The 27,084-nt window shown below is 44.5% G+C and overlaps 1 protein-coding gene across 2 annotated transcripts in view; it reads right to left on the reverse strand.

Annotated features, from left to right (window-relative positions):
- Nucleotides 1-27,084, reverse strand: part of LOC112218547 (N-terminal EF-hand calcium-binding protein 2) — a 121,804-nt gene that overhangs the window by 29,857 nt on the left and 64,863 nt on the right. For both annotated transcript variants that reach the window (XM_024379424.2, XM_024379423.2), the window contains exons 6-7: nt 1,923-2,062; nt 1,353-1,480 (exon numbers count right to left, since the gene is read on the reverse strand). In XM_024379424.2, the coding sequence (XP_024235192.1) occupies nt 1,353-1,480; nt 1,923-2,062 (268 nt within the window). The remainder of the gene's footprint in view (nt 1-1,352; nt 1,481-1,922; nt 2,063-27,084) is intronic.

Genomic DNA, 27,084 nt, shown 5'->3' on the forward strand with positions numbered 1-27,084 from the left:
CTGACAGCTGTAATACTGGCTTTTATTGCCCAAACTGTCAGGTTTATGAGTGTCTGTGGGAAATGTTTAACTGGTGTCAGGCTTTAAGTGATGGACTCAAAATTGCCCCTTTCTATAGACAGTTTCTATGGTTTCCATGTCATTCGAATGTAATTCTATAAAGCCTGTTAATAAATGAGAGCAGTTTGGACTGGAAGTCATTTGTGAGGCCATAGCCAGAAGCTCTAACTCTGCTTTTCAGTGGAACCACTCTCTAATTGAATTGAGGAATGGATTCAGTGGAAAAGGGATTATTTATCCCCATTGAAAAGTTAGTTTTCAGCACTTGGTCTACTCCCAAACCATTGTACACCACAATACATAATGCTTATCTACTGCATGCATGATGCATACTGATTGTGCACTCGTGGTTTATCCTGTAATTGCTCTGAATGCTGTACGTTATGCAAGCTGCTTTAAATTGATATATTCCAGAATTATCTTTGAGACAGAAGCATGAAACAGCTGAAATGTCATTGTGGTTCTGAATGAATGAAGGAATCTACAAATAAGGGTGTCTGGCATATGCACACTGGTTTTGGTAGACTGATATTGCTACTCAAACCCATAGGCCTACATGTGCTGCTTTACAGCAGCTCACTGCAGAACCAACTCTAACTGAAGTGATGGCTGCATGCAGAGTATAATGTATTTGACTTTTTGATCTGAATATCTGTGTCATTGTTACAGCCGCCCCTCCCTCCCCTCCCTCCCTCCCTCCCTCCCTCCCTCCCTCCCTCCCTCCCTCCCTCCCTCCCTCCCTCCCTCCCTCCCTCCCTCCCTCCCTCCCTCCCTCCCTCCCTCCCTCCCTCCCTCCCTCCCTCCCTCATCCTCTCTGTGGGAGAGCTGGAGCCGCTAGTCACATCTCCATGTTCATATAGATGATTGATTGAGAATGTAGAAAATGGGAAATAAAACACTCTGCCTGAAGAGAACAGTGCTTTTGATTTCCATTCTGCTTGATTAATTCTACCAGGCTTGTCTCCAAGCTAATCACAAATGCAAATGACAAATGTATGTCAGACTTCATTCAGAATTGTATTTTTTTACATTGCATTTGGTTCAGGTGACACATGTCTACATTCTGCTTAAACGTGATGTGTTTTAAGGGGAGAGCGAGGGTGTTTTGTGTTCTTATGGGAGAGAGATGGAGACAGAAGGTAAAGTACATCACTTAAATGAATCAGCAGATTGTAGAAGGGGCTGGATAATTGACTCCAATCCATACAAAACTTATTCAGTGAGAGACTACATACTGTAGGCCTATGCCAATGTACAGTATGTTTTGTGTGACACAGGCATAGAGGCCTCACCTGTAGCAGTGTTGATGTTCCTTGGGGCAGCATCCTTGGCAGCACTGACTCTGTTGTTAGGAGGGTAGTCAGGCACTGGGTTCTCATAACATTTCTCTGGAACCTGTTGACTGACCTTAGTAGGGTACCTATACAGAGGGAGTGAAAGACAGACAAACAAAGGGAGATACCTAGTCAGTTGTACAACTGAATGCATCTTCCACATTTAACCCTCTGAATCAGAAAGGTGCAGGGGGCTGCCATAATCAACATCTATGTCTTTCAGCATCTGGGGAACAGTGGGTTAACTGCCTTGCTCAGAGGCAGAACGACAAATGTTTACCTTGTCAGATCGGGGATTCAATCCTGCAACCTTTAGATTGCTGGCCCAATGCTCTAACCACTAGGCTACCGGCTGCCCCAGAGAGGGATGAGAGATGAACGAGAGAGAGGATGAGGGTGGATCACAGTAGCCAGAGAAGGCACATTGCTAGGAACCTGAGTGATTTTCATTTGGGGTACTTCCAGGCTAAATTTCACACACATAATGACGTGACACAGCAGTGGTGTCCTCCTCACTCCACAACTCACCCTGACTGACTACAGTGCTGCTCGTCAATAGCGTCCACAGCACTCTCCACCGAGTTCAGCAGAGAATGGATCTGATTGGCTGATTCCTTCAACAGGAAGCGGGTAACAAATTGCTCCACATTGGTCCCTCGTTCATACACCTGGCGAGAGGAGAGATAGATAGAGGCGTAGGGGGGAGGAGATAGAGGATGAGAGAAGCCTTAGCACCTTTCTGCCCATCTGAACACATCAAATAAGTCCCTCTCTGCATGTCTTTCACTGCCTCTGTAAGCTTCCTTCCTGCAGAGTGCTTTTAGAACAACATTTCCCCCCCAAGGTTGAAGACAGGCACTTTCTCTAAGCTTAAGTGAAAAAATTAAATATAGGCAGTAGTCAGCTAGGATGCAGCCTTGGCCGTACTCATCTATAGTCAGTTTAATTTCACTGGTTGAAATAGACAATATTCTTCCTGCTTTGCCATTGTGGGGAAATGGTTTGTGCTGTCAAACAAGCTTTATGTTCTTTTGGATAAACTTAATTGTCAGCTCTTGTAAGCAGACACACAATGAGATTTCTAAGATAATTAGAACACTTTGTTACATCAGCCTTATAATTAATTATCACAGAAAAATGTAAACAGGCCAAGAAAATAGAAAGTGAATATCGAATTCCATTATCTCAGCCAATGTCAGCTGTAGGTTCAGAAACAATTTGCATACTGGTCTGATAAGAACAAATTAGATAATGTGCTAAGACTTTTCTATGACTTTGTATTGGCATTTCTGGTGATTGCATACCAAAGAATGAACATTAATCCAAGTCTCATCATTGCTTGATAATATGAAATATAGCCTACTGTGTGACTAGAGAATCTACGAAGAGGCTGTCTGATACTTTAAAAGAGTTATAACTTTGTTCTCAAATTGCACACTATGGACATTGCTGAGCTGGTAGAGTAAAGATGCAGACAGAATGGAATCTGGGGTTGGTGCCGTGGCCATGTTTCATCAGCATCAGATTTTGTTTCTCGAGGTTGTAGAGTTCAGGTTATAGTGTGACAGCAGGAAGGAGGAGGTTTAAGAGTGTGGTCATTCCTTCACCATCCTCCATCTCTGCCCCTGTCTCTGCCTCTGTCCAGTCTCTGACACTGGCTCTGACACTGGCTCTGACACTGGCTTTGGCTCTGGCTCTGACCCTGTCTCTGACCCTTCCTCTGCCTCTGACCCAGCCTCTGACCCTGCCTCTGACCCTGTCTCTGATACTGGCTCTGACACTGGTTCTGGTTCTGGCTCTGACCCTGTCTCTGACACTGGCTCTGACACTGGCTCTGGCTCTGACCCTGTCTCTGACACTGGCTCTGGCTCTGACCCTGTCTCTGACACTGGCTCTGACACTGGCTCTGGCTCTGACCCTGTCTCTGACACTGGCTCTGGCTCTGACCCTGTCTCTGACACTGACACTGGCTCTGACACTGGCTCTGGCTCTGTCTCTGACACTGGCTCTGACCTTGTCTCTGACACTGGCTCTGACACTGGCTCTGACACTGGCTCTGGCTCTGGCTCTAACACTGGCTCTGACACTGGCTCTGACAATGGCTCTGACACTGGCTTTGGCTCTGGCTCTGACCCTGTCTCTCACCCTTCCTCTGCCTCTGACCCAGCCTCTGACCCTGCCTCTGACCCTGTCTCTGATACTGGCTCTGACACTGGTTCTGGTTCTGGCTCTGACCCTGTCTCTGACACTGGCTCTGACACTGGCTCTGACACTGGCTCTGGCTCTGGTTCTGGCTCTGACCCTGTCTCTGACACTGGCTCTGACACTGGCTCTGGCTCTGACCCTGTCTCTGACACTGACACTGGCTCTGACACTGGCTCTGGCTCTGTCTCTGACACTGGCTCTGACCCTGTCTCTGACACTGGCTCTGACCCTGTCTCTGACACTGGCTCTGACCCTGTCTCTGACACTGGCTCTGACCCTGTCTCTGATACTGGCTCTGACACTGGCTCTGACCCTGTCTCTGACACTGGCTCTGACACTGGCTCTGACCCTGTCTCTGACACTGGCTCTGGCTCTGACCCTGTCTGTGACACTGGCTCTGGCTCTGACCCTGTCTCTGACACTGGCTCTGACCCAGTCTCTGCCTCTGACCCTGTCTCTGACACTGGCTCTGACACTGGCTCTGACACTGGCTCTGACCCTGTCTCTGACACTGGCTCTGGCTCTGGCTCTAACACTGGCTCTGACACTGGCTCTGGCTCTGGCTCTGACCCTTCCTCTGCCTCTGACCCTGTCTCTGACACTGCTCTGGTTCTGGCTCTAACACTGGCTCTGACACTGGCTCTGGCTCTGGCTCTGACCCTTCCTCTGCCTCTGACCCTGCCTGCAGAGAGGAGATGATGGATTCTATAAAGGACTATACTGCAGTCTGCACCAAAGTAATACTTAGAGAATTAATATAGTAGACCATACAGCAATCAAGCATGGCAGTATTTTCATTAAAAAACATCAAAACAGTGATACAATGTTGTTTACAAGTACAGGGTGTAATTTCGGGACAGTATCAGCAAGAGGTAATGGTTTATGCAATGGATTGAAAATATATTACATGCACAGCTATGTAGACACTGGTCATAGTGCTGGAGATAATGAAAATGAGGTTGAAAAGTGGTTTAATTGTCCTTTAAGACTGTTTGCACAAACAGAGACTATTTGATTGATCTTAGTATACAAATTAGCTTCAGATCATTTGATATTACGTCAGTCATGTTTTGTGTGCATATGACACACAAGTAGAGCAACGTATGATACATGAAGCCTGTTGGCCTTGTGTACTGCACTAATGGGCTGCCCGCTGAACGGTCCTCCAGGGGAGATAGACAGAGAGGTCTATAAGTAGTGTGATAGTAACACAGGCAGGGTGAATACAACAGAGTTGGCTCACAGGTCCATATTCTATTACGCTGAGGTCGCCAGGATAGGGTGTGTGCACAGAGTGCAGCCCGTTAAAAGGATGTGGGTTGAAAGCCCTGCATCATTGACAAGTTAGAGGATTCCCAGCTCTAGTAGAGGGGTTGAGGAAAGGTACATGAATTTGGAAAACTGATTATCAAATGGCTGGCACAGAGAAATAGCCACAACCTCGAAATGCATGTGAATAGAGCTCATTTCCCAAAATCTGTAATTCAATTCAGAGCCATACATATCAAATGGCGACTGGATAAGGTATATCTTGTCTCAGATGTACCTGTAATATGAGTGACAATTCAGAGGTGGGAAAACCAGAAAAGGTGTTTCGTTAACTAATGGGCTTGTTAAATATCAAATATTAGTGTCCTGAGCAGCAGGTAGCACCTAATGCAAAGCCCTTTCAGCCACAGATCATATCACTGTAGGTCATTACCACAGGAGGTTGGTGGCACCTTCATTCGGGAGGATGGGCTCGTGGTAATGGCTGGAGTGGAATAAGTGGAATGGTATCAAAAACTTCAGACACATGGTTTCCTTGTGTTTAACGCCATTCCATTTGCTCTGTTCCAGAAATTATTATGAGCCGTCCTCCCCTCAGCAGCCTCCACTGGTCATTACACAGGGAGAGACAAAGCATTAATAGATAACATCAAGCCTGGCTGCTGTGGGCTGATTACGGAAGACGAGTGATAGAGGTCTAATTGCTGCTCTGTGTGTGTGAGCTGAAGGGCCTGATGATAAAGAGGACTATGATCTCTTCCTTAACAGGGTCTACCTCCAGGGACAGACACACACAGGAAGGGTCTCAGACAGAGTCATTGTGTGATAAAGGCTTTCAGCAGTCAGAAAACGAGGCATAATGAGGGTTGAATGCAGTGTGAGACAGAGAGATACCTGAATTGAGTTGCGTGATATCTGCCACTTCTATCCCTCTCAGAGTAGGCTCCTTAAAGATTATGAAAAATCAAGACATACAGTAACCTCATATTTTTATGACTTCTAAGATGACGGTGCCTGATGATTCCTTATTGATAATGTGTGAGCCTTTGCTTCCTCAAATACTTTATTATAAAGCAATTATACAGAAGAAGGCATGCTAAACTACTTTTTTAGCACGGATGTGCTGCGGTCATGGGTACGAAGCGGAGCGGACTACCGTAGATCAGCACAGCTGTGCTAAAAAAGTTGTTTTGCACGCCCTTTTGTGTATAATTGCTTTTCTACAAGGGGTTACCAATTACATAAAAAACTTTATTTTGATAAATGTATTCATAGGCTACTATTTCATCCCTTAACACAAATATAGGCCTAGTCCCGACACATCTATTGTTGCTAGACAAGTGGCTGGCCAATCATTCTATTGGTCAGGTTGCCATGCTGGCTGGCAACGCTCTTATCCTTTGCATCCAAGCTAGCCTACTAAGGCTAACAATCACTTCATTCACCTTGGGGCGGCAGGTAGCCTAGTGGTTAGAGCATTGGGCTAGTAACCGAAAGGTTGCTTAATTGAATCCCTGAGCTGACAAGGTAAAAATCTATCATTCTGCCCCTGTACACTGAACCACTGTTCTGAGGACGTCATTGTAAATAAGAATTTGTTCTTTACTGACTTGCCTAATAAAGGTTAAAAAAACTCATTAAAAAAAACTGTAGCTGGTAAGACAGCAAACTAGTTGCATTTTATTTGGTTTGACCTGCTTTTTTATTTACATTTCTTTCTTTGTATACATCCATAAAAATGATGCTGATTCATGACTTCGACTGGCTGAGAAAATACGTCTGCCTTGTCCTGACACGTTAATTCTCAATAGGACAGTGGAGATCAAATTTCAATATTGAAACAATGTTGCAAACGTCGAGAGACAGACAGCAACATTTGTACAAACCCTGTTGTTGCATACCATATGTTAGGCTAGAAGCAAGGATAATTAATGTCTTGATGTTTTTTTGCAGTGGAGATGAAGTTAATGGATTGGCTGGCTGGGCTGATGGGACAGTGGATGTGCAGGGATTTCTCAGATGGAATGGAAAACAAGATTCCCATTTTTGTGACATATTCTTACCCATGCTAAACAGGTTTTTTAGTATGGCTTAGAACGCATCTCAACCAATCACAAGGCAGATAACCCACTGTTCCTAGTGGGTAAGAATTTGTTCTTAACTGACTTGCCTAGTTAAAAAGGTTCAATAAAAGTTCAAATAAAAAAAATGCTTGTTTAGATCAACCTGTTTTGAATTAAATATAATTTATGCATATCCAAATGGTGTTGCTAAGAAACATATTGACTGCTGTTGCTAGGATACTAATAATTGGTTCAAGTCAGCCAACAGCCACTTTAGAGTGTGTAGCTTTGAATGTTTATATTTTAAAATAGATAAAAACATGAGTTATCTTGGCATATTTGTTTTCAAACAGATCACACCTTTGTGGGCAGGATTGCATTCCAGCTGGACAACAGAGACAGTGACACCGAGGAATGCTTAACTGTAGAATAGGCCCTGCGAAAGACTGAAAATTCGAAGCAAAATCAATAATTCCACTTGAGCCTACTATAATGCCCATTTCCTGTCTATAAGGATAATGTTACACTGTCAATTCCATAAAAAACACAGTTCACAAATATCAAATAATATTTCATGACAACCTGACGTCTGTTGTGTATGTACTTAATCATTGTAATACATCATTATCATACCCTGGAATTGACAGAGGTATGGGATATAGGAAGTTAGACAAACATGAAGTTTGACTTGTCACGCAAGTTTGACTTGTATTACCTCAACTGTATTATAAGAGACAGTTCACGGTGTTACGCTGTCACTAGCACATTAGAGTGGCTGAAGAAAGGTTTGGGATTTTCTTTTTAAACTCTTCCCCTGCATGATGGAGTCTGAACAGTGACAGCCAGGTAAAGGTGCTGTGCTGCCTGCATCAGTAGAACTCCTTTGGTCCTGCTCCAACCCAGTTAGACAGAGCGTCAGAGAAAATGAAAGAAAAGATTGAATCTCAATCGTATTAGTGAGGTTTGAAAGCAGTCAGAACATGAGGCAGTTTTTCAGTCATGGATACAGCCATTCAGCGGCTGCAATGTTGCAGAGACTTTACAAGACTGGGATTAGATCTACTGCTGGAGAAAATTAATGGAGGAGACAAGGAGCCTCCCCTCAAAGGAGCCAATGATTGAGCTGTATCACTTCCATTGTGTGTGTGTGTGCCTGTGTAAGGTAAATCAGGGGAATCCATACACTGTGAAATGAAGTCTCCTCTTTTCTTTGTCCTCTGTGCACATTCCATGGCTGTGTGAGTTTCTTGAGCCTCAGATAGTTCAGAATGCTGAGAGAAACCTTACGGAAGCTTGTATCATCCCGTTCTACTCTACAGTAGAAGGGGATGATACTGCTCTGCAGCAGTTCTACCAGAAAGGACATTTCTTACAATGTCACCCCTTCAGCGAAGATAACAACCACCTTCATGTTCTATGGTTAGCGGATTCAATTATTTTTGATGGTTCTACAAATAAACTGAAAGTCTATTAGCTGATTAATCTGCCAGAAATGATATACAAATTTTAAGCAATGTAGATATTGGTATTCCAAGATTGCCTCTCTAGGAGAGAGTCATATAGATTGAATGCAAAGTGTACATTTCCAAATGAAGTCTTCAATAAGAAAAGGTTCAACCATTGACTGTCAACATGGGAAAATTACATACTGTAAAGGTGTGGATTAAAGAAGGAAGACCAGCAATTCACCAGAGAGATATTTCAATGATGTACAACCCAGGCCTACAAAAAACATTTAGGTACACCAGAGGCTCTCTTGACAATGTCTCCACATCCATACCATGAGACTGGAGAGGTTGTGACGTGGTAAGCTTGGACCCAGGTGCAGAGAAGAGACCAGACGAGGAATCAGTGGTTAAGGATAAAGAACCCAAACTGACACTCAAACTGCGATAGTCCAGTGGACGAGTTTGGCAGTGTGCTGTGAGCATACTCCGCCCAGACGAGGAACTTGCTCCAGTTGCTGGCTTGGGTGGAGACGAAAGAGCGGAGGAACATCTTCAGCTCCTGGTTGGCCCGCTATGTTTGCCCATTCTGCTGTGGGTAGAATCCTGAGGAGAGACTCACCGAGGCCCCCAACAGGGAACTGAAGGCTTTCCAATACCGTGTGACGAAATGGGGCCCAAGATCCAAGACAATGTCCTGGGGAAGTCTGTGTAGTTAAAAGACATGGGTAATCATGAGATTAGCAGTCTCCTTCGCTGAGGGCAACTTGGGTAAGTTAATGAAATGGGCTGCCTTGGAGAACTGATCAACGACCACCAGGATAGTGGTAAGCCCTTGGAATGGTGGTAACCCTGTGATAAAGTCTACGGACAGGTGGGACCAGGCCCGGCTGGGGATGGCCAGAGGTTGGAGCCAGCCGGTCGCTGTCTTGAGGACTTGCTTTGGGCACAGAGGGAACAGGCCGCAACAAAGGATCCCACATCCTCAATCATGTTGGGCCACCAGAATTTCCACCCCAGTATCCGATAGACCCCAGGATGCCCAGTTAATTTAGAGGGGTGTCCCCATTGTAGTACTCGGGAACGGGCTGATCGTAGAACGTAAAGTCTGTTAGTAGGTCCACTGCCGGGGTCAGGTTCTCAGGTCTGAGCTTGTTAGACTGTGGACTCAATACTCCATATCAGAGGGGCCAGAATGCGGGAGCCGGGGATGATGGTCTCGGTATCCCTCTCCTCATTAGAGACATCGTGTTGGCGGGACAGGGCGTCTGCTTTCTGATTCTTGGATCCCGGGTGATAGGTTAGTGTGAAATCGAACCTGTTAAAAAATAGAGCTCACCTAGCTTATCGAGTGTTCAACCTCTTGGCTTCTTGAATGGAGACCAAGTTCTTATGGTCCGTCAAGATCACAAAAGGATCAGATGTCCCACCCCTCAAGAGCCCACTTAACTGCCACTCCCGGTTGCCTACATCATAGTTGTGTTCCGCTGGCGAGAACCATTTGGAGAGAAAGGCGCATGGGTGCAGTTTCTTGTTCTCCTCGTTCCGCTGTGAAAGCACGCCCCTGCTCCAGTGTCCGAGGCGTTCACCTCTACCACAAAGGGATGAGTAGGATCAGGATGAACGAGGATGGGTCAACGAGGTGAAACGTCCCTTGGGCTCCATGAATGCCCTGTCAGCCTCGGGAGTCCAGCAAAAATGGGTCTGGGACTTGCAGGGTTGCACCCTGAGAGGCGCTGCCACCTCACCAAAGTTGCGTATAAAATGCCTGGTAAAATTGGCAAAACCGAGGAACTGCTGGACCTGCTTGAGTGAGGTGGGACGGGGTCAGTCAGTGACTGCCTCAACCTTTACGGGGCCTACTTGGATACCTGAGGTAGAGATAATGTGACCCAGGGACGAAACTTGGAAAACTTGGAACGCACACTTCTCTATCTTGACATATAGTTGGCTCTGCAGGAGGCATTTTAGGACTTGGCGGACGTGCAGTATTTGTTTCTGGAAGGGTTTTGGAGAAAATCAGGATGTCATCGAGGTAAACAAAGACAAAACGATTCAACATATCCCTAAGAGTGTGAAAGACTGCCGGTGAGTTCAATAATCCGAAGGGCATGACTAAATACTCATAGTGACCACTAGGGGTGTTAAAGGCAGTTTTCCACTCATCTCCCTCCCTGATTCTCACCAGATTGTAAGCATTGCGGAGGGCCAGTTTGGTGAAGAATTGGGCCCTTGGGTCAACTCCAAGGCGACGGATATCAAGGGTGGGGGATAACGATTCTTGATCATAATCCGTTCAGCCCTCTGTAATCGATGCAAGGACGTAGGCCTCCATCCTTCTCACCCATGAAGAAGAAGCCTGCATCAGCTGGGGATGTAGAGGGGCGAATGAAACCTGCCTCCAGTGACTCCCGGATGTAATTGTCCATGACTGCTGCTTCAGAGGCTGAGAGGGAGTACAAATGGCTCCGGGGAGCGGTGGAGCCGGATAGGAGTTCTATGGCACAGTCATATGGACGATGGGGGTGGCTTGCCTCTTACTGAAGGCCTCCCGGAGGTCGGAAGTATTCGGCAGGGAGAGCTGAGAAGTCATGGACTTCAATGAATGCAGGAGGACATGGTGAGGCTCTTGGTGGGGGTCTTAGACATTTAGTCTGGCAGTCCTTACCTCAGCCTGGGAGGTGTCCCGTGGAACAGGAGAATAGTGGGTTATGTAGCACTAGCCAGGGGTACCCTAGGATAAGGGGGTTCTCGGGAGCAGTGATAAAAAGAAAACTAAGAGTCTGAGTGGTTCAGTAGAGGCAGCAGCCTTCATGCATGCGCCTGTCATGCACCTGTCGGCTCAGGTGTGTACGTCCCAGCTGCATGGGCTCCTCAATGCTGTGTTCAGGGGGCTTGGGGTGCTCAGGAAACTGGGATACTGGGGTGGTGTCAAAAAGGTGCTGTCTCACGTGTTCTCAGAGGCGGTTGTCAATCTTGATACCAGCGTTATCAGGGACTCAAGGTCCTCTCCCAGTTCCCAAGGGGCCAGTTCATCATTGATGGAGTTAGACAAGCCCTGGTGGAAAGCGGTGACCAGGGCCTCCGTATTCCACCCATTCTTGACGGCGAGGCTGTGGAATTCAATGGCGAAGTCAGCCACAGGTCTGGCCCCTTGCTGGATGTTGAACAGTTGGCTGGCCGCGACTCGTTGGTCAAGGACTCATGACAGCTCGACAATGAAGGCTAATATGGAGCTGCAGGATAGTGGCTGCTGTTCCCACACTGCCGTTGCCCACGCCAGGGCCTTGCCCGAGAATAGAGAGATGATGTAGCGCGATCATGGCCTGATCGGTGTGGAACGAGGTGGAACAGAGAACACTGAGTGAGGAACCCATTGAATCCTCCCAGGTGGCTGTCATACCGCTCGGGGGTTGGGATCTTGGGTTTCCGGTGCAGGTTCCCTGGAGGAACTACGGGGACACCTGTGGCACTGGGCGATGAGACTAGGACATTGGCTCCTCCTGGGTTGAGGTTGGACTGTGGTTCAACCCTACCTACATGTACAAATTACCTTGAATAACCTGTACCCCCGCACATTGACTCGGTACCGGTATCCCCTGTATATAGCCTCGTTATTGTTATTGTGTTACTTTTTAACTTTCGTTTATTTGGAAAATATTCTTAACTCTTCCTGAACTGCACTGTTGGTTAATGGCTTGAAAGCAAGCATTTCAAGGTCTACACTTGTTGTATTCAGCGCATGTGACAAATAAAGTTTGATTTGAGTCGGTAAGTGCCCGGAGGGTCTCAGATATCTGGGAGAGTTGTTCTGGCTGCCGCCCCAGCAGTGCTCCTTGGTGGGTTACAACATTCTTGATCTGGGTGATCTCTGCTGGGTCCATGTTTGGGAAGAAGCTTTCTGTGACATTGTAAGGTTGGACCCAGGTGCAGAGAAGAGACCAGACGAGGAATCAGTGGTTAAGGATGAACATAATACTTTACTTAGAAACGGTAGCTACACAGTACACCTGAAAAAAGTATCCAAAACTCACTCAGGAAACAAGCGCACACAGTAAGCAATTCAAGCTTCTGCAAAAGACAACAGAAAACACACCTCTTTTAACAGGGAAATCATAAAGACTAAATTGGACAGGCCTGAGTGTCGTTGATGTCTCTAGGACGGTCTCTGCCACCCTCTGGTGACAGATGGAAGCATGACAGAGGTAACTGGATTCTGATGAATACACACAACCAGTACAGAACTGCTCAAGCATGACTTAAATACATCAATATCCACCTGTCAGTCAAGCCACAGTAAAAACAGTCAAAGCAGTTGTAGTAAAAGTAGTAGTAAAAATAGAAGGGAGACAGAAAATGGGAGTGTGCAGTTATCTCTGTGTGAAGTTGACACTGATAGCTTAGCAGACATGTCTAAACGGGATCCTTGGGATGTCCCACCACTGACGTCACCCCATTAAAGTTTACATTTAAAATGGTTAAGGTAAGGGTTAATGTTAGGGTTAGGTAAGAGTTATGGTTAGGGTAGGGGTTAATGTTAGAGTTAGGGTTTAGGGTTTAGGGTAGAGACATTCCAAGGATCTCAGATAGTGCTAGCCATAGTTTAGCAGGTGCAGAGTGATCTCCAGCAGGGTGTACCTAGGGCTGTTGAGGTGACCGTATTACCGCCAAACCGGTGGTCACGAGTCATGAAGGCAGAGAAATTACAAATGACCGTTTAGTCACAGTTATTAAGCTTCTCCAAGCTCTGATGCTGCTGATGGTCATTAGTAGCTTACCAAACTTGTCTACTGCCTGGTACTAAGCACTCTAGTGTCCCTCTAATCACTCTGACATCAATGCAAAAATCTAATCAAACACTTCATAACAGCCCATGAGCTCATGTTGCGCAACATTTCCATAGGCTGTGCAATTGTGGGGGAAAACAGAGTGATGGCCACTAATAAAAAGAGGAGGATCCCATAAGCTTTCTATAGGCTAGGCCTACTAAATTTATTTCTCCACTTCCTAATAGTAAGAGCATTGCTTATATTTACAACAGGAGTATAGCCTACCTGGCTGGCATGAAAATAAACCATAGGGATATGTAAGTGCATAGATGACATGTATTTTTTGCCGCTACCGCTGGTTCAATACAGGTGCATGATAATGGTCCATTCTAAATCCATACAAATTTCACACATATATTATTTAGTAAATGTAAAGACAAGATTAAATCAAGAATAGTCTGATGGGTGACAATATTAGCCTATCACTTATTAGACTTATTAGACTCCTGAACAGGTAATCAAATGGCTACCCGGACTATTTGCATTATGTGCCCCCCCCCAACCCCTCTTTTTACGCTGCTGCTACTCTCTGTTTATCATATAGGCATAGTCCCTTTAACTATACATTCATGTACATACTTCCTCAATTGGGCCGACCAACCAGTGCTCCCGCACATTGGCTAACCGGGCTATCTGCATTGTGTCCCACCCACCACCCGCCAACCCCTCTTTTACACTGCTGCTACTCTCTGTTCATCATATATGCATAGTCACTTTAACCATATATACATGTACATACTACCTCAATCAGCCTGACTAACCAGTGTCTGTATGTAGCCTCGCTACTTTTATAGCCTCGCTACTGTATATAGCCTGTCTTTTTACAGTTGTTTAATTTCTGTACCTACCTATTGTTCACCTAATACCTTTTTTGCACTATTGGTTAGAGCCTGTAAGTAAGCATTTCACTGTAAGGTCTACTACACCTGTTGTATTCGGTGCACGTGACAAATAAACTTTGATTAGATTTTTATATATTATCACTTGTGAATGATGCCCAGCATAAGAAACAACGCCTTTTTTTTACGACTTGTTAGAATCATAGTCGCACACCTCATGCAGCCTAGCCCATAGGCCTCTATGTTTTAATAAGGTTTGTATCACACCTCATGCAGCCGAGCCCATAGGCCTCTATGTTTTAATAAGGTTTGTATCACACCTCATGCAGCCGAGCCCATAGGCCTCTATGTTTTAATAAGGTTTGTATCACACCTCATGTAGGCTAGCCCATAGGCCTATATGTTTTAATAAGTTTTGTATCACAGCCAAATAACTTCCTAAAATTAAGCACAATAATGTCACGTTCTGACCTTTATTTCCTTTGTTTTGTATTTATTTAGTATGGTCAGGGCGTGAGTTGGGTGGGCAGTCTATGTTTGTTTTTCTATGATTTGGGGATTTGTATGTTTCGGCCTAGTATGGTTCTCAATCAGAGGCAGGTGTCATTAGTTGTCTCTGATTGAGAATCATACTTAGGTAGCCTGGGTTGCACTGTTTGTTTGTGGGTGATTGTCTATGTTGATTGCTTGTGTCATCACAGTTCTCATTTAGCTTCACGGTCATTATTTGTTTATTGTTTTTGTATTCAGTGTTCAGCACTTTCTTTAAGTAAATATCAAGATGAACACAAACCACGCCGCGTTTTGGTCCGCCTTTCCTTCAGCAGAAGAATCCCGTGACAATTAATCTACTTTACAAGGGGTGTAGAGCCTAACTGGCATATATAAACAGTGTGTGAGTTGATAATTTGTGAATGATAATTTTCACCATAAAAATGCACCTTTATAATGAAAGCGAATAGAACATTCGAGCTTATAGCCTACTACCATTGCTGCGCTTATAATGTGAAGAAATGGCCTAATAATAACATTTTAAGCTAAAGGTTCTGATCTGTTGCGTCAGCCACATTGCATAAAAAAAGTTGTATTCATTTGGGATCTATCGCATCCCACATCTGTCCCAGACTGGAATATTTATTTCTCACACAGAATAGAGTAGGTTGACTTTTGTACTATGGGGGATAGTAGATTGGCATAGTCTAGTGCTTTTAGTGTTCTTTAGGCCTACTCATCTTGTTGGCCAATGAAAAGTAAATGTGGACAGTTCATCCAATATCTTCAATATGCACCTCGAAATTGGATAAGGACGCCTGATCTGTCTGTCTTAACTTGTAGCCTGTGAGAAAGACCTAATCACATGACTTAGAGCCATGTGTGAGTGAGACACACTTCGGATTGCGCAGCACACTCAGGGAGAAGGGCACAACGCAGCACGCAAAAGGCATGGATTTTTTAGGGTGCATTACAGCCACAACGGGGATGCCGCATTGAACTTCAAGGCGTTATCAAGTGCTTGTCAAACTGTGAATGAGAGACTGATGAAGTGTGTACAGCCTATGCAAAAAACAAAGCAAAGCTCATACCTTTCAAGCGATGCCACGGAATTATAAGCCAATCTTGTCTGCTAAATTAAATAGTGTCGCCCACAGCCATTTGGCATATCCACATCAGGATCTAACATAAGGACAACTCAGATTTTGCTATTATTTTCTTCTGAAATAGACTACATTTTCTTCAAATCATGCTTCTTTAGACCTGTCTAAAATAAATTATGGATTTATTGTGAAGGTGTAGTGTCACACCCTGACCATAGTTTGCTTTGTATGTTCTATGTTTTGTTTGGTCAGGGTGTGATCTGAGTGGGCATTCTATGTTGGATGTCTTGTTTGTCTGTTTCTGTGTTTGGGCCTGATATGGTTCTCAATCAGAGGCAGGTGTTAGTCATTGTCTCTGATTGGGAGCCACATTTAGGTAGCCTGTTTTGTGTTGGGTTTTGTGGGTGATTGTTCCTGTCTCTGTGTTTGTTACACCAGATAGGGCTGTTTTCGGTTTTGCACGTTTCTTGTTTTTGAATATTGTTCTATTTTCATCTTGATTAAAGATGTATCAAAATAACCACGCTGCGTTTTGGTCCGCCTCTCCATCCCAGGAAGAATCCCGTGACATGTAGGCTATATTACATGGATTTATTCAACTTTTTAAAGAGGCTTGTAGGCCAAAGAGGCTTGTAGGCTAAATTAGTTTATGTTAATTAACGGCCAATTACCGTGAGAATGACAGTTATTTGTTTGACAATCACTGGCTGACGAAATTTCGAGACCGCCACAGCCCTTGGTGTATCTCTCTCCACACCATCATGTCAGCAGGAAGGTAACGACAAACAATGCCCCCAAATACCACCAAATGAGCTCCGTCTAGCGCCTAATTATAATCGCTGCTCACTGCCATTTTCCAGGCAATTTTAATCAGGAAGGGTGATTTGGAGAAGGCCTGCGATTCTGAAATGATGATAAAGCTTTTGTTTGGACGGTGGAGAAGGCTGGACAATAAATACTTTTCAACAAGGGCTTTTTTCTATCGACTTTGATTAAGACATGATTCAGCACGGCTGTATCCCTGTGTCTACTGTACTCCTTGCTACAGAGGAAGGGTTCCTGAGGAGTCATACTGTAAATTGTCTAAATGCTTCTCATTGCTCTAGCTCTTTTTATTTTTTATTTTTACAATTTTTCTCCCCAATTTCATGGTATCCAATAGCTACTATCTTGTCTCATCGCTACATCTCCCATATGGGCTCAGGAAAGACGAAGGTTGAAAGTCATGCGTCCTCCGATACACAACCCAACCAAACCGCACTGCTTCGTAACACAGCGCTCATCAGACCCGGAAGCCAGCTGCACCAATGTGTCGGAGGAAACACCGTGCACCTGGCACTGCGCCCGGCCCGCCACAGGAGTCACTGGTGTGCGATGAGACAAGGATATCCCTACTGGCCAAACCCTCCCTAACCCACTGCAGTACAGCGCCCTTAACCACTGCGCCACCCGGAAGGCCCTCTTTTGATTTAATTTAATGATGCAGAAGGACTGCATTCAGTAAAACCACTGAACTGACAACCTGCCTCTTCAAAAAAGAGGTACGAGACAATATTATATGATTGCATGAAAGGAGGTCTCCACTGCAGTGCGGTAAGAAAAGAAAGAAAGTCCATAGCCAAACTCCTCCGAAAGTCTCTTTCAATTCACATGGCTTCTGGGATATAACTGCCCACACTTCAGACAACTAACTACGAGTCTGCAGCACGGCAAACACGCTCCTGGAGCATCACTGAAGACAAAATGTGTGGAGAGAGAGAGGGAGGCTGCGGAGTTCGTCTCGCTGACTGGCGCCTAGAGCCACACAGAAATCCCCCAGAGAGGTTTACTGTAGAGCAGGAGGCTCCCAGGCTTAACGAAAGACCACATTCCCTCTATTAGCCAGGGATGGGCCGGCCCACATAGTGCTGCTGCTCCACCATATATATCTTCATCCTCCACACCCCAGACCCTGCTGCTGCCCAAACCATATCTCTCTCCCACACTCTCCCATGCTACCTACATATCTCTGCTTCACACTCCCAACCTCCCTACACCCCCCACCTCCACTCTTCCAACCTCCCTGTACCCCTCACCTTCACTCTCCCAACCCCCCTCTCTTCCAGCCTCCCTACACCCCTCAATCACACTCTTCCATCCTCCCTACACACCTCTACCCCTCTCTTCCATCCTTCCAACACCCTCTACCTCTCTCGCCTATCCTTCCTACACCCCACTACCCTATTGTCCCATCCTCCACACCTCTCTACCCTATTGTCCCATCCTCCACATCTCTCTACCCTATTGTCCCATCCTCCACACCACTTTACCCTATTGTCACAATCTCCACACCACTTTACCCTATTGTCCCATCCTCCACACCTCTCTACCCTATTGTCCCATGCATGTTGATACTTCAAGACAAGCTACTACAGCACTCTCTTGATGGATAAGGGAGACTCAAACTCAAAATAAACGTGAGAACAACGAGTTATATAGAGACAGAGAGAGAATGCTTGAAAGCCTGACCTATTTCAAACTGACAAGATGTAATTATATAATCTGATCATAAATCAGTTTGAAAAGCAGTTGGATTGGCTGGCTGGTCTAGTACCTGATGGGCATTGCTGATACTGCATTGATGCATATGTATAGAAATTAGAATCAAGTAGATTCAAACAAAAAACGATAGCTTCTAGGGTGTCATGTGTTAGCAGAACCACAGCCCAACCACAACACAACCACAACAGAAGGTGAAGAGTAAGATGAAAACAAAGCAAATCAACCTTCCAGATAGAGGGGGCGATGCAGTCTCTAGAGGTCCCTGACCTCAATGAATTATAGATTACAGGATTCAATCTTTTTTAGTTTCTATTCCCAGAAGTAAATGCTCTCTCTCTCTCTCTCTCTCTCTCTCTCTCTCTCTCTCTCTCTCTCTCTCTCTCTCTCTCTCTCTCTCTCTCTCTCTCTCTCTCTCTCTCTCTCTCTCTCTCTCTCTCTCTCTCTCTCTCTCTCTCTCTCTCTCTCTCTCTCTCTGTAGAATTCCTTCTGCCAGCCCTTGTTATATGTAACAATCTTTCGTAGAAGTGCTTACATTATTAAGCATATTATTTGTCAGTTGTGGGAATAAATTAAGATATGCAAATGTTTCAATATATATATATTTTTAAGTAACTAGATGCAGTGCAACCATGGCGAAGGCGCTCAAAATAATGTTGGAGGCAAATCTGGTTCTGTACTGTAGGTGGCACCATGTGCTCTTTTTAAAGGATGGGCCCTATCTTTTAAAGGTGGAACCATGTGCTCTTTTTAAAGGATGGGCCCTATCTTTTAAAGGTGGCACCATGTGCTCTTTTTAAAGGATGGGCCCTATCTTTTAAAGGTGGCACCATGTGCTCTTTTTAAAGGATGGGCTCTATCTTTTAAAGGTGGCACCATGTGCTCTTTTTAAAGGATGGGCCCTATCTTTTAAAGGCCCTAGGAACCAAGTGTTCCAGGATGGTCAGCCAGTCACTGAGATGATGACCCAACTTGGGATGGGGGGTGGGTTTAGCGGGTGGAATATTGGAGGGCAATTAGAGGTTTACGAAGTCACAGCTACAGTATGCTTAACAGTGCAAATATCATAGTACAGCTACAGTATATAGACACTCAGTTATCATGGTACTTTTTAGTGGTAAGTTTACAAACATATATTATGGTAAGTATAATCGAAACATGTATCTCATTATGGTAAATGGTGAAATAAGTATAGCTAGTTATAGTTGTAATGGCTTAGCAGATAATAAGAAGAGACAAATAAGTCTTTGCCTGGCTAAAAGAGAAGGAATAGAATATCTATTGTTTAGGAAAGACAAAGTTGCATGGGAAAATGACTGGGGAGGGGCAAAATATATTTCTCCTATGGGCAAAGAAACTCTAAAGGGGTGATAATATTAATTAACAATTATTTTAATCCGAATATGCAAACTGTTCAAACAGATATAGAAGGAAAGTGGATCCTTTTAAATATGCTATTGGACCATAAACAGATTTGGCTCATTAATCTATATGGTCCAAAAAATGATGATCCACGCTTCTTTGAAAATATATACATGAATATAATAATTTATCGAGTTTACAGGCAATACATGACTCAATTATTATGGTGGTAGATTAAAATATGGTTTTAAAATACCTCAATGGACCGTAAAGGAAATCACACTACAAACGATCACCCTCATGCACTTAAGGAAATTATGAATATTATGGATATATTCAAATTAGTGGATATATGAAGGCTTAAATAAACTGACCTAGTGAGATATACATGGTGGAATCTCAATCAAGCTAGTTGTCTTGATTACATTCTTATGTAATTTTCACTGCACCAAAAGTTAAAAGAGTGTTGATAGGGGACAGAATGTGGTTGGATCATCCAATAATTGGTAAACACGTTACACTTACAGAATTTCAGCGAGGGCGAAGATATTGGACATTTTATCAAAGCCTACTGGATGACAACTTGTTTTTATCCAAGACAGAAGAATTTATAACTGACCTACATAACATAGGTACAGCAGATCCCCTTATTTTATGGGACACATTTAAAATGTGCCTTTAGAGGCCATGCAATTCAATATTGATCTTTTAAACAAAAACAATTTAGGTCAAAAGAGTTACAGAAATAGGGGCCTCCTGAGTGGCACAGTGGTCTAAGGCACTGCAGTGCTAGGGACATCACTACATACCCTGGTTTGATCGCAGGCTGTATCACCACTGGCCGTGATTGGGAGTCCCTTAGAGCATGTTTTCATTTCAGTATACTCCATCTCCACTAATTGAAGTTAATTGTCAGGATTGTTTTGAAAAATTAACAGCTATACAGAAAGACTCACGTGAAGGAACTTCTACATGAAATTAAAGCCTATGTGAAACCAGGTCTGGTAATCATAGCTGACTTTGAAAACCCTTTGATAAAGAATGACTGGAATTTATATATAAATGCCTGGACTATTTTAACTTTGGAGAATCTCTTATACAATGGGTTAGTTATTCTCAGAAAGTATTAAATTGTCAAGAGGAGTAAAACAAGATTGTCCACTATCGGCATATCTATTTATAATGGCCATCAAAATGTTAGCTATTAAAATCAGATCCAACAATAATATCAAGGAGCTAGAAATCCAGGGCTTAATAATAAAGGAGTTGTAGTGTGCTGATGATTCATGTTTTCTTTTAAATCTGTCATTTGGATCCCTGCATTTTTCGAACCTCTCTGAAATAAAACCGAATTGTGATATTACGTATTGGATCTCTAAAAAATACAACTTTTACATTACCATGTAGTTTATAAATAAAATGGTCCGACGGTGAAGAGGACATACTCGGTATTCATATCCCAAAATTTAAAAAAAATTCCACTTTATTTTGAACGGAAAGCCAGACAAAATTAAACAGGCCTGTTTATATAATGAATATGAATTTGGAGGGCAGAAATGAGTAAATAGAATGGCTCACCCTATTCTTGTTTCTCAGAACAAGAATAGAATGACGAGTTTTTGTTTGTTTCAACAGCCAACAAGTGCTCAACATATTTGGGAACTCCTTGAACTGTTGGAAAAGCGTTCCAGGTGAAGCTGGTTGTGAGAATTTTTGGTTACTACATGATTCCATATGTGTTATTTCCTAGTTTTGATGTCTTCACTATTATTCTACAATGTAGAAAATAGTAAAAATAAACAACAACCCTGGAATGAGTAGGTGTGTCCAGACCTTTGACTGGTACTGTATATTTACAAAAACAAATACATATGCCAGAAGCCACAATCTATCTGCAATATTAATGTTGTGTTCATCTATATTTTTCATAGCTGTCTATTTACCACCACAAACCGATGTTGGCTATAAGAGCGCACTCAATGAGCTGTACAGGGCCATAAGCAAACAAGAAAATGCACATCCATTGATGGCGCTTCTCGTGAACAGTGGTTTTAATGCAGGGAAATGTAATTCCGTTTTACCTCATTTTTACCAGCATGTCATCCGTGCAACTAGAGGCGAAAAAACTCTTGATCTCCTTTACTCCACACACAGAAACGCATACAAGGCTCTCCTTCGCCCTCCCTTTGGCAAATCTGACCTCAAAAAGGAAGTACCAGTGACACACTCAATACAGAAGTGTCAATGAAGTGAATGCTATGCTACAGAACTTTTTTTTATTTTACCTTTATTTAACCAGGTAGGCTAGTTGAGAACAAGTTCTCATTTGCAACTGCGACCTGGCCAAGATAAAGCAAAGCAGTGTGACACAGACAACAACACAGAGTTACACATGGAGTAAACAATAAACAAGCCAATAACACAAACAAGTCAATGACACAGTATAAAAAAGAAAGTATATATACAGTGTGTGCAAAAAGCATGAGGAGGTTGGCAATAAATAGGCCATAAGAGGGAATATTTACAATTTAGCAGATTAACACTGGAGTGATAAATGAGCAGATGATGATGTGCAAGTAGAGATACTGGTGTGTAAAAGAGCAGAAAAGTAAATAAAATAAAAACAGTATGGGGATGAGTTAGGTAGATTGGGTGGGCTATTTACAGATGGACTATGTACAGCTGCAGTGATCGGTTAGCTGCTCAGATAGTTGATGTTTAAAGTTGGTGAGGGAAATAAAAGTCTCCAAACTCAGGGATTTTTGCAATTCGTTCCAGTCACTGTCTGGAAAGAAAGGCGGCCAAATTAGGTGTTGGCTTTGGGGATGTGTGCTACGGGTGAGTGTTGTTATCGTGAACTGAGATAAGGCGGAGCTTTACCTAGCATAGACTTATAGATGACCTGGAGCCAGTGGGTCTGGCGATGAATATGTAGCGAGGGCCAGCCGACTAGAGCATACAGGTCGCAGTGGTGGGTGGTATAAGGTGATTTGGTAACAAAACTGATGGCACTGTAATAGGCTGCATCCAGTTTGCTGACTAGAGTCTTGGAAGCTATTTAGTAGATGACATCGCCGAAGTCGAGGATCGGTAGGATAGTCAGTTTTACTAGGGTAAGTTTGGCGGCGTGAGTGAAGGAGGCTTTGTTGCGAAATAGAAAGCCGATTCTAGATTTGATTTTGGATTGGAGATGTTTAATATGAGTCTGGAAGGTGAGTTTACAGTCTAGCCAGACACCTAGGTATTTATAGTTGTCCATATATTCTAGGTCGGAACCGTCCAGGGTGGCGATGCTAGTCGGGCGGGCGGGTGCGGGCAGCGAACGGTTGAAAAGCATGCATTTGGTTTTACTAGTGTTTAAGAGCAGTTGGAGGCCACGGAAGGAGTGTTGTATGGCATTGAAGCTTGTTTGGAGGTTAGTTAGCAGTGTCCAAGGAAGGGCCAGAAGTATACAGAATGGTATTGTCAGCGTCGGCCCGAGAATTGAACCCTGTGGTACCCCCATAGAGACTGCCAAAGGTCCGGACAACATGCCCTCCGATTTGACACACTGAACTCTGTCTGCAAAGTAGTTGGTGAACCAGGCGAGGCAGTCATTAGAAAAACCAAGGCTATTGAGTCTGTCGATAAGAATACGGTGATTGACAGAGTTGAAAGCCTTGGCCAGGTCGATGAAGACGGCTGCACAGTACTGTCTTTTATTGATGGCGGTTATGATATCGTTTAGTACCTTGAGCGTGGCTGAGGTGCACCCGTGACAGGCTCGGAAGCCGGATTGCACAGCGGAGAAGGTACGGTGGGATTCGAAATGGTCAGTGATCTGTTTATTAACTTGGCTTTCGAAAACTTTAGATAGGCAGGGCAGGATGGATATAGGTCTGTAACAGTTTGGGTCTAGGGTGTCACCCCCTTTGAAGAGGGGGATGACCGTGGCAGCTTTCCAATCTTTAGGGATCTCGGACGATACGAAAGAGAGGTTGAACAGGCTGGTAATAGGGGTTGCAACAATGGAGGCGGATAGTTTTAGAAAGAGAGGGTCCAGATTGTCTAGCCCAGCCGATTTGTACGGGTCCAGGTTTTGCAGCTCTTTCAGAACATCTGCTGTCTGGATATGGGTGAAGGAGAAGCTGGGGAGGCTTGGGCGAGTAGCTGCGGGGAGGGGGGGGGCTGTTGGCCGGGGTTGGAGTAGCCAGGAGGAAGGCATGGCCAGCCGTTGAGTAATGCTTATCGAAATGTTCAATTATCATGGATTTATCAGTGGTGTTACCTAGCCTAGCCAGTGGGCAGCTGGAAGGAGGTGATCTTTTCTCCTTGGACTTTACAGTGTCCCAAAACTTTTTGGAGTTAGAGCTACAGGATGTGAATTTCTGCTTGAAAAAGCTAGCCTTTGCTTTCCTGACTGACTGCGTGTATTGGTTCCTGACTTCCCTGAACAGATGCATATCGTGGGGACTATTCGATGCTATGGCAGTCCGCCACAGGATGTTTTTGTGCTGGTCGAGGACAGTCAAGTCTGGAGTGAACCAAGGGCTATATCTGTTTTTAGTTCTGCATTTTTTGAACGGGACATGCTTATCTAAGATGGTGAGGAAATTACTTTTAAAGTATGACCAGGCATCCTCGACTGACGGGATGAGGTCAATATCCTTCCAGGATACCCGGGCCAGGTCGATTAGAAAGGCCTGCTCACAGAAGTGTTTTAGGGACCGCGGACCCATAGCGGATACAGGCAATGAGGCAGTGATCGCTGAGATCCTGATTGAAAACAGTGGAGGTGTATTTGGAGGGCATGTTTGTCAGGATAATGTCTATGAGGGTGCCCATGTTTACGGATTTAGGGTTGTACCTGGTGGGTTCCTTGATGATTTGTGTGAGATTGAGGACATGTGGCTTAGATTGTAGGACTGCCGGGGTGTTAAGCATATCCCAGTTTAGGTCACCTAACAGAACAAACTCTGAAGCTAGATGGGGGGCGATCAATTCCCAAATGGTGTCCAGGGCACAGCTGGGAGCGGAGGGGGGTTGATAGGAGACGGCTACAGTGAGAGACTTATTTCTGGAGAGGTTCATTTTTTAAATTAGAAGTTCAAACTGTTTGGGTATAGACCTGGAAAGTATGATAGATCTTTGCAGGCTCTCTCTGCAGTAGATTTCAACTCCTCCCCCTTTGGCAGTTCTATCTTGACGGAAAAAGTTGTAGCTGGGTATGGAAATCTCAGAACTGTTGGTGGCCTTCCTAAGCCAGGGTTGGCGGAGTGTGTACCACTCACTAAAGCAGTGAGTAAAACAAACTTAGGGAGGAGGCTTCTGATGTTGACATGCATGAAACCAAGGATTTTTTGATCACAGAATGAACAAATGAGGGTGCCTGGGGACACGAGGGGCCTGGGTTTAACTCCACATCACCCGAGGAACAGAGGAGGAGTAGGATGAGGGCATGGCTAAAGGCTATCAAAACTGGTCGCCTTGAGCGCTGGGGACAAATAATAAAGGGAGCAGATTTCTGGGCGTGGTAAAATAGATTCTGGGCATAATGTGCAGACAGGGGTATGGTGGGGTGCGGGTACAGTACCCCACCTAGGCACCCCAGGCACCGAGTGATGATAAGAGAGGTTGTATCTCTGGATAAGCTGGTTATAATGGGTGAGGTCACCGCATGTGTGGGAGGTGGGACAAAAGAGGTATCAGAGGTGTAATGAGTGGAACTAGGGTCTCCATTGTAAACTAAAACAATGATAACTAACCTAAACAACAGTATACAAGGCATATTGACATATGAGAGAGACATACAGCGAGGCATAAAGTAATCACAGATGTTGATTTGGAGAGCTAGCTAAAACAACAACAACAGCTAATCAGCTAAAACAACAACAGGTAAAATGGCGATGAATGGTCAGAGGGTCGGTTAACTACACACAGAGCCTGAGTTCGCGGCTGGGGCCGGCAGATTCCAAATAAAAAATAAATAAAAAACAGAATGGAGTACCATGATTAATGATCAGTCCAGCAGGCATCAGCTATGTAGCAAAGTGATCATAGGGTCCAGTGAACAGCAATATATGAACCAGGGAAGCCGTGGAGTAGTCGTTACTACGCTAGCACGCGGGCAACACAGCGTTTAAAATTAGTAGCCCGGGGCTAGTAGAAGCGTCTGTACCGACGTCCGACAGAGGCCGGACGTCCGATAGAGGCACAGCGGATGGAGTATTCGTCGGCAGACCTGTCGTGGTGGTGTGGCGGGGCGCCGTGTCGACTAAGGATCCAAACCAGGTGGCGAAAGAGGTATTGTAGTTGTAGTAATTGAGTTTTCTATCCGGGAGATGCGCCTGGCACACGACTAACTGGTGCTAGCTTCAGGGCAGGGGCGTTAGCCACTATATCCACTCGGTAGCAGGGGTGATCCGGTGCCAAGGTCCAGAGCTTACAGCAAAGATCCAGTGGAGTAGTGTGTTCTAGCCGTGTTTGGGTGGAGTCCGGGTGAACAACTGAGTAGGCCGGGAGGTGGTCCTCAGGGATAGCTTCGTCGGTACTGGGTAACTCGGTGGGTGCTAGCTAGCTGTGAAGATCAGGAGAATGGTCCAGAGATTACGGCAGGAACCTGGCGTTGTAGTAGAGAGACAGTCCGTTACTGGTAGGCTATCCAGGCTAAAAAAAAAATTTTTTTTAATTTAAAAAATATTTTTAAAAAGGGCTGGTAGTGCAGAAGGTAAAGGTCGCTTGAAGTGGCTAACAATGACTAAATAGCTTGTAGCTAATTAGCTGGTTAGCTTCTGATGGCTTTGTGGTTCTTGCTATAAGGTCTAAAAATGACAAACAATAGCGGCTCCTTATCACATTGGGTGAGGCAGGTTACCGGAAGGTATAATTGAACTAAAATGGATTAGAAATATGAATTGAAATATATACAAAAAAGATGAAAAAAAATACAAAAGTACACGAGAGGACGAACAAAACACATCTGCACTGCTACGCCATCTTGGAATACCAACTGTTTCACTAGCACAGATTGGAATTTGTTCCGGGATTCATCCGATAACATTGAGGAATTTACCACATCAGTCACCGGGTTCATTAATAAGTGCATCAACGACGTCGTCTTTTACAGTGACCGTATGTACATATCCCAACCAGAAGCCATGGATTACAAAATCTGCACTGAGCTAAAGTCTAGAGCTGCCACTTGCAAGCGGGACACTAACCCAGACATTTATGAGAAATCCCGCTACGACCTCTAACGAGCTATCAGACAAGCAAAGCGTCAATACAGGACTAAGATCGGATCCTACTACACCGGCTCTGATGCGAGACACATTACTCATGCATGCATTATTTGTCTCTCTGAGGTACATCTCATACCCTCTAACTAGACCAGACACCTCCATTGAGTGGAGAAGAGAAAGGAGACTGTGGGGTAGGGAAAAGGGACATAGTGTGCCATGTGTTATCACAATGGAAGCAACAATGACTGCATACGATTGGCGGTACCACCTATCACAATAGTAAAGGGAGCAACAAAAGCTTCTGTCTATTCTGTACATAAAATAA

The sequence above is a fragment of the Oncorhynchus tshawytscha genome, linkage group LG19 (genome assembly GCF_018296145.1).
Source record: "Oncorhynchus tshawytscha isolate Ot180627B linkage group LG19, Otsh_v2.0, whole genome shotgun sequence".
Classification (NCBI taxonomy): domain Eukaryota; kingdom Metazoa; phylum Chordata; class Actinopteri; order Salmoniformes; family Salmonidae; genus Oncorhynchus; species Oncorhynchus tshawytscha.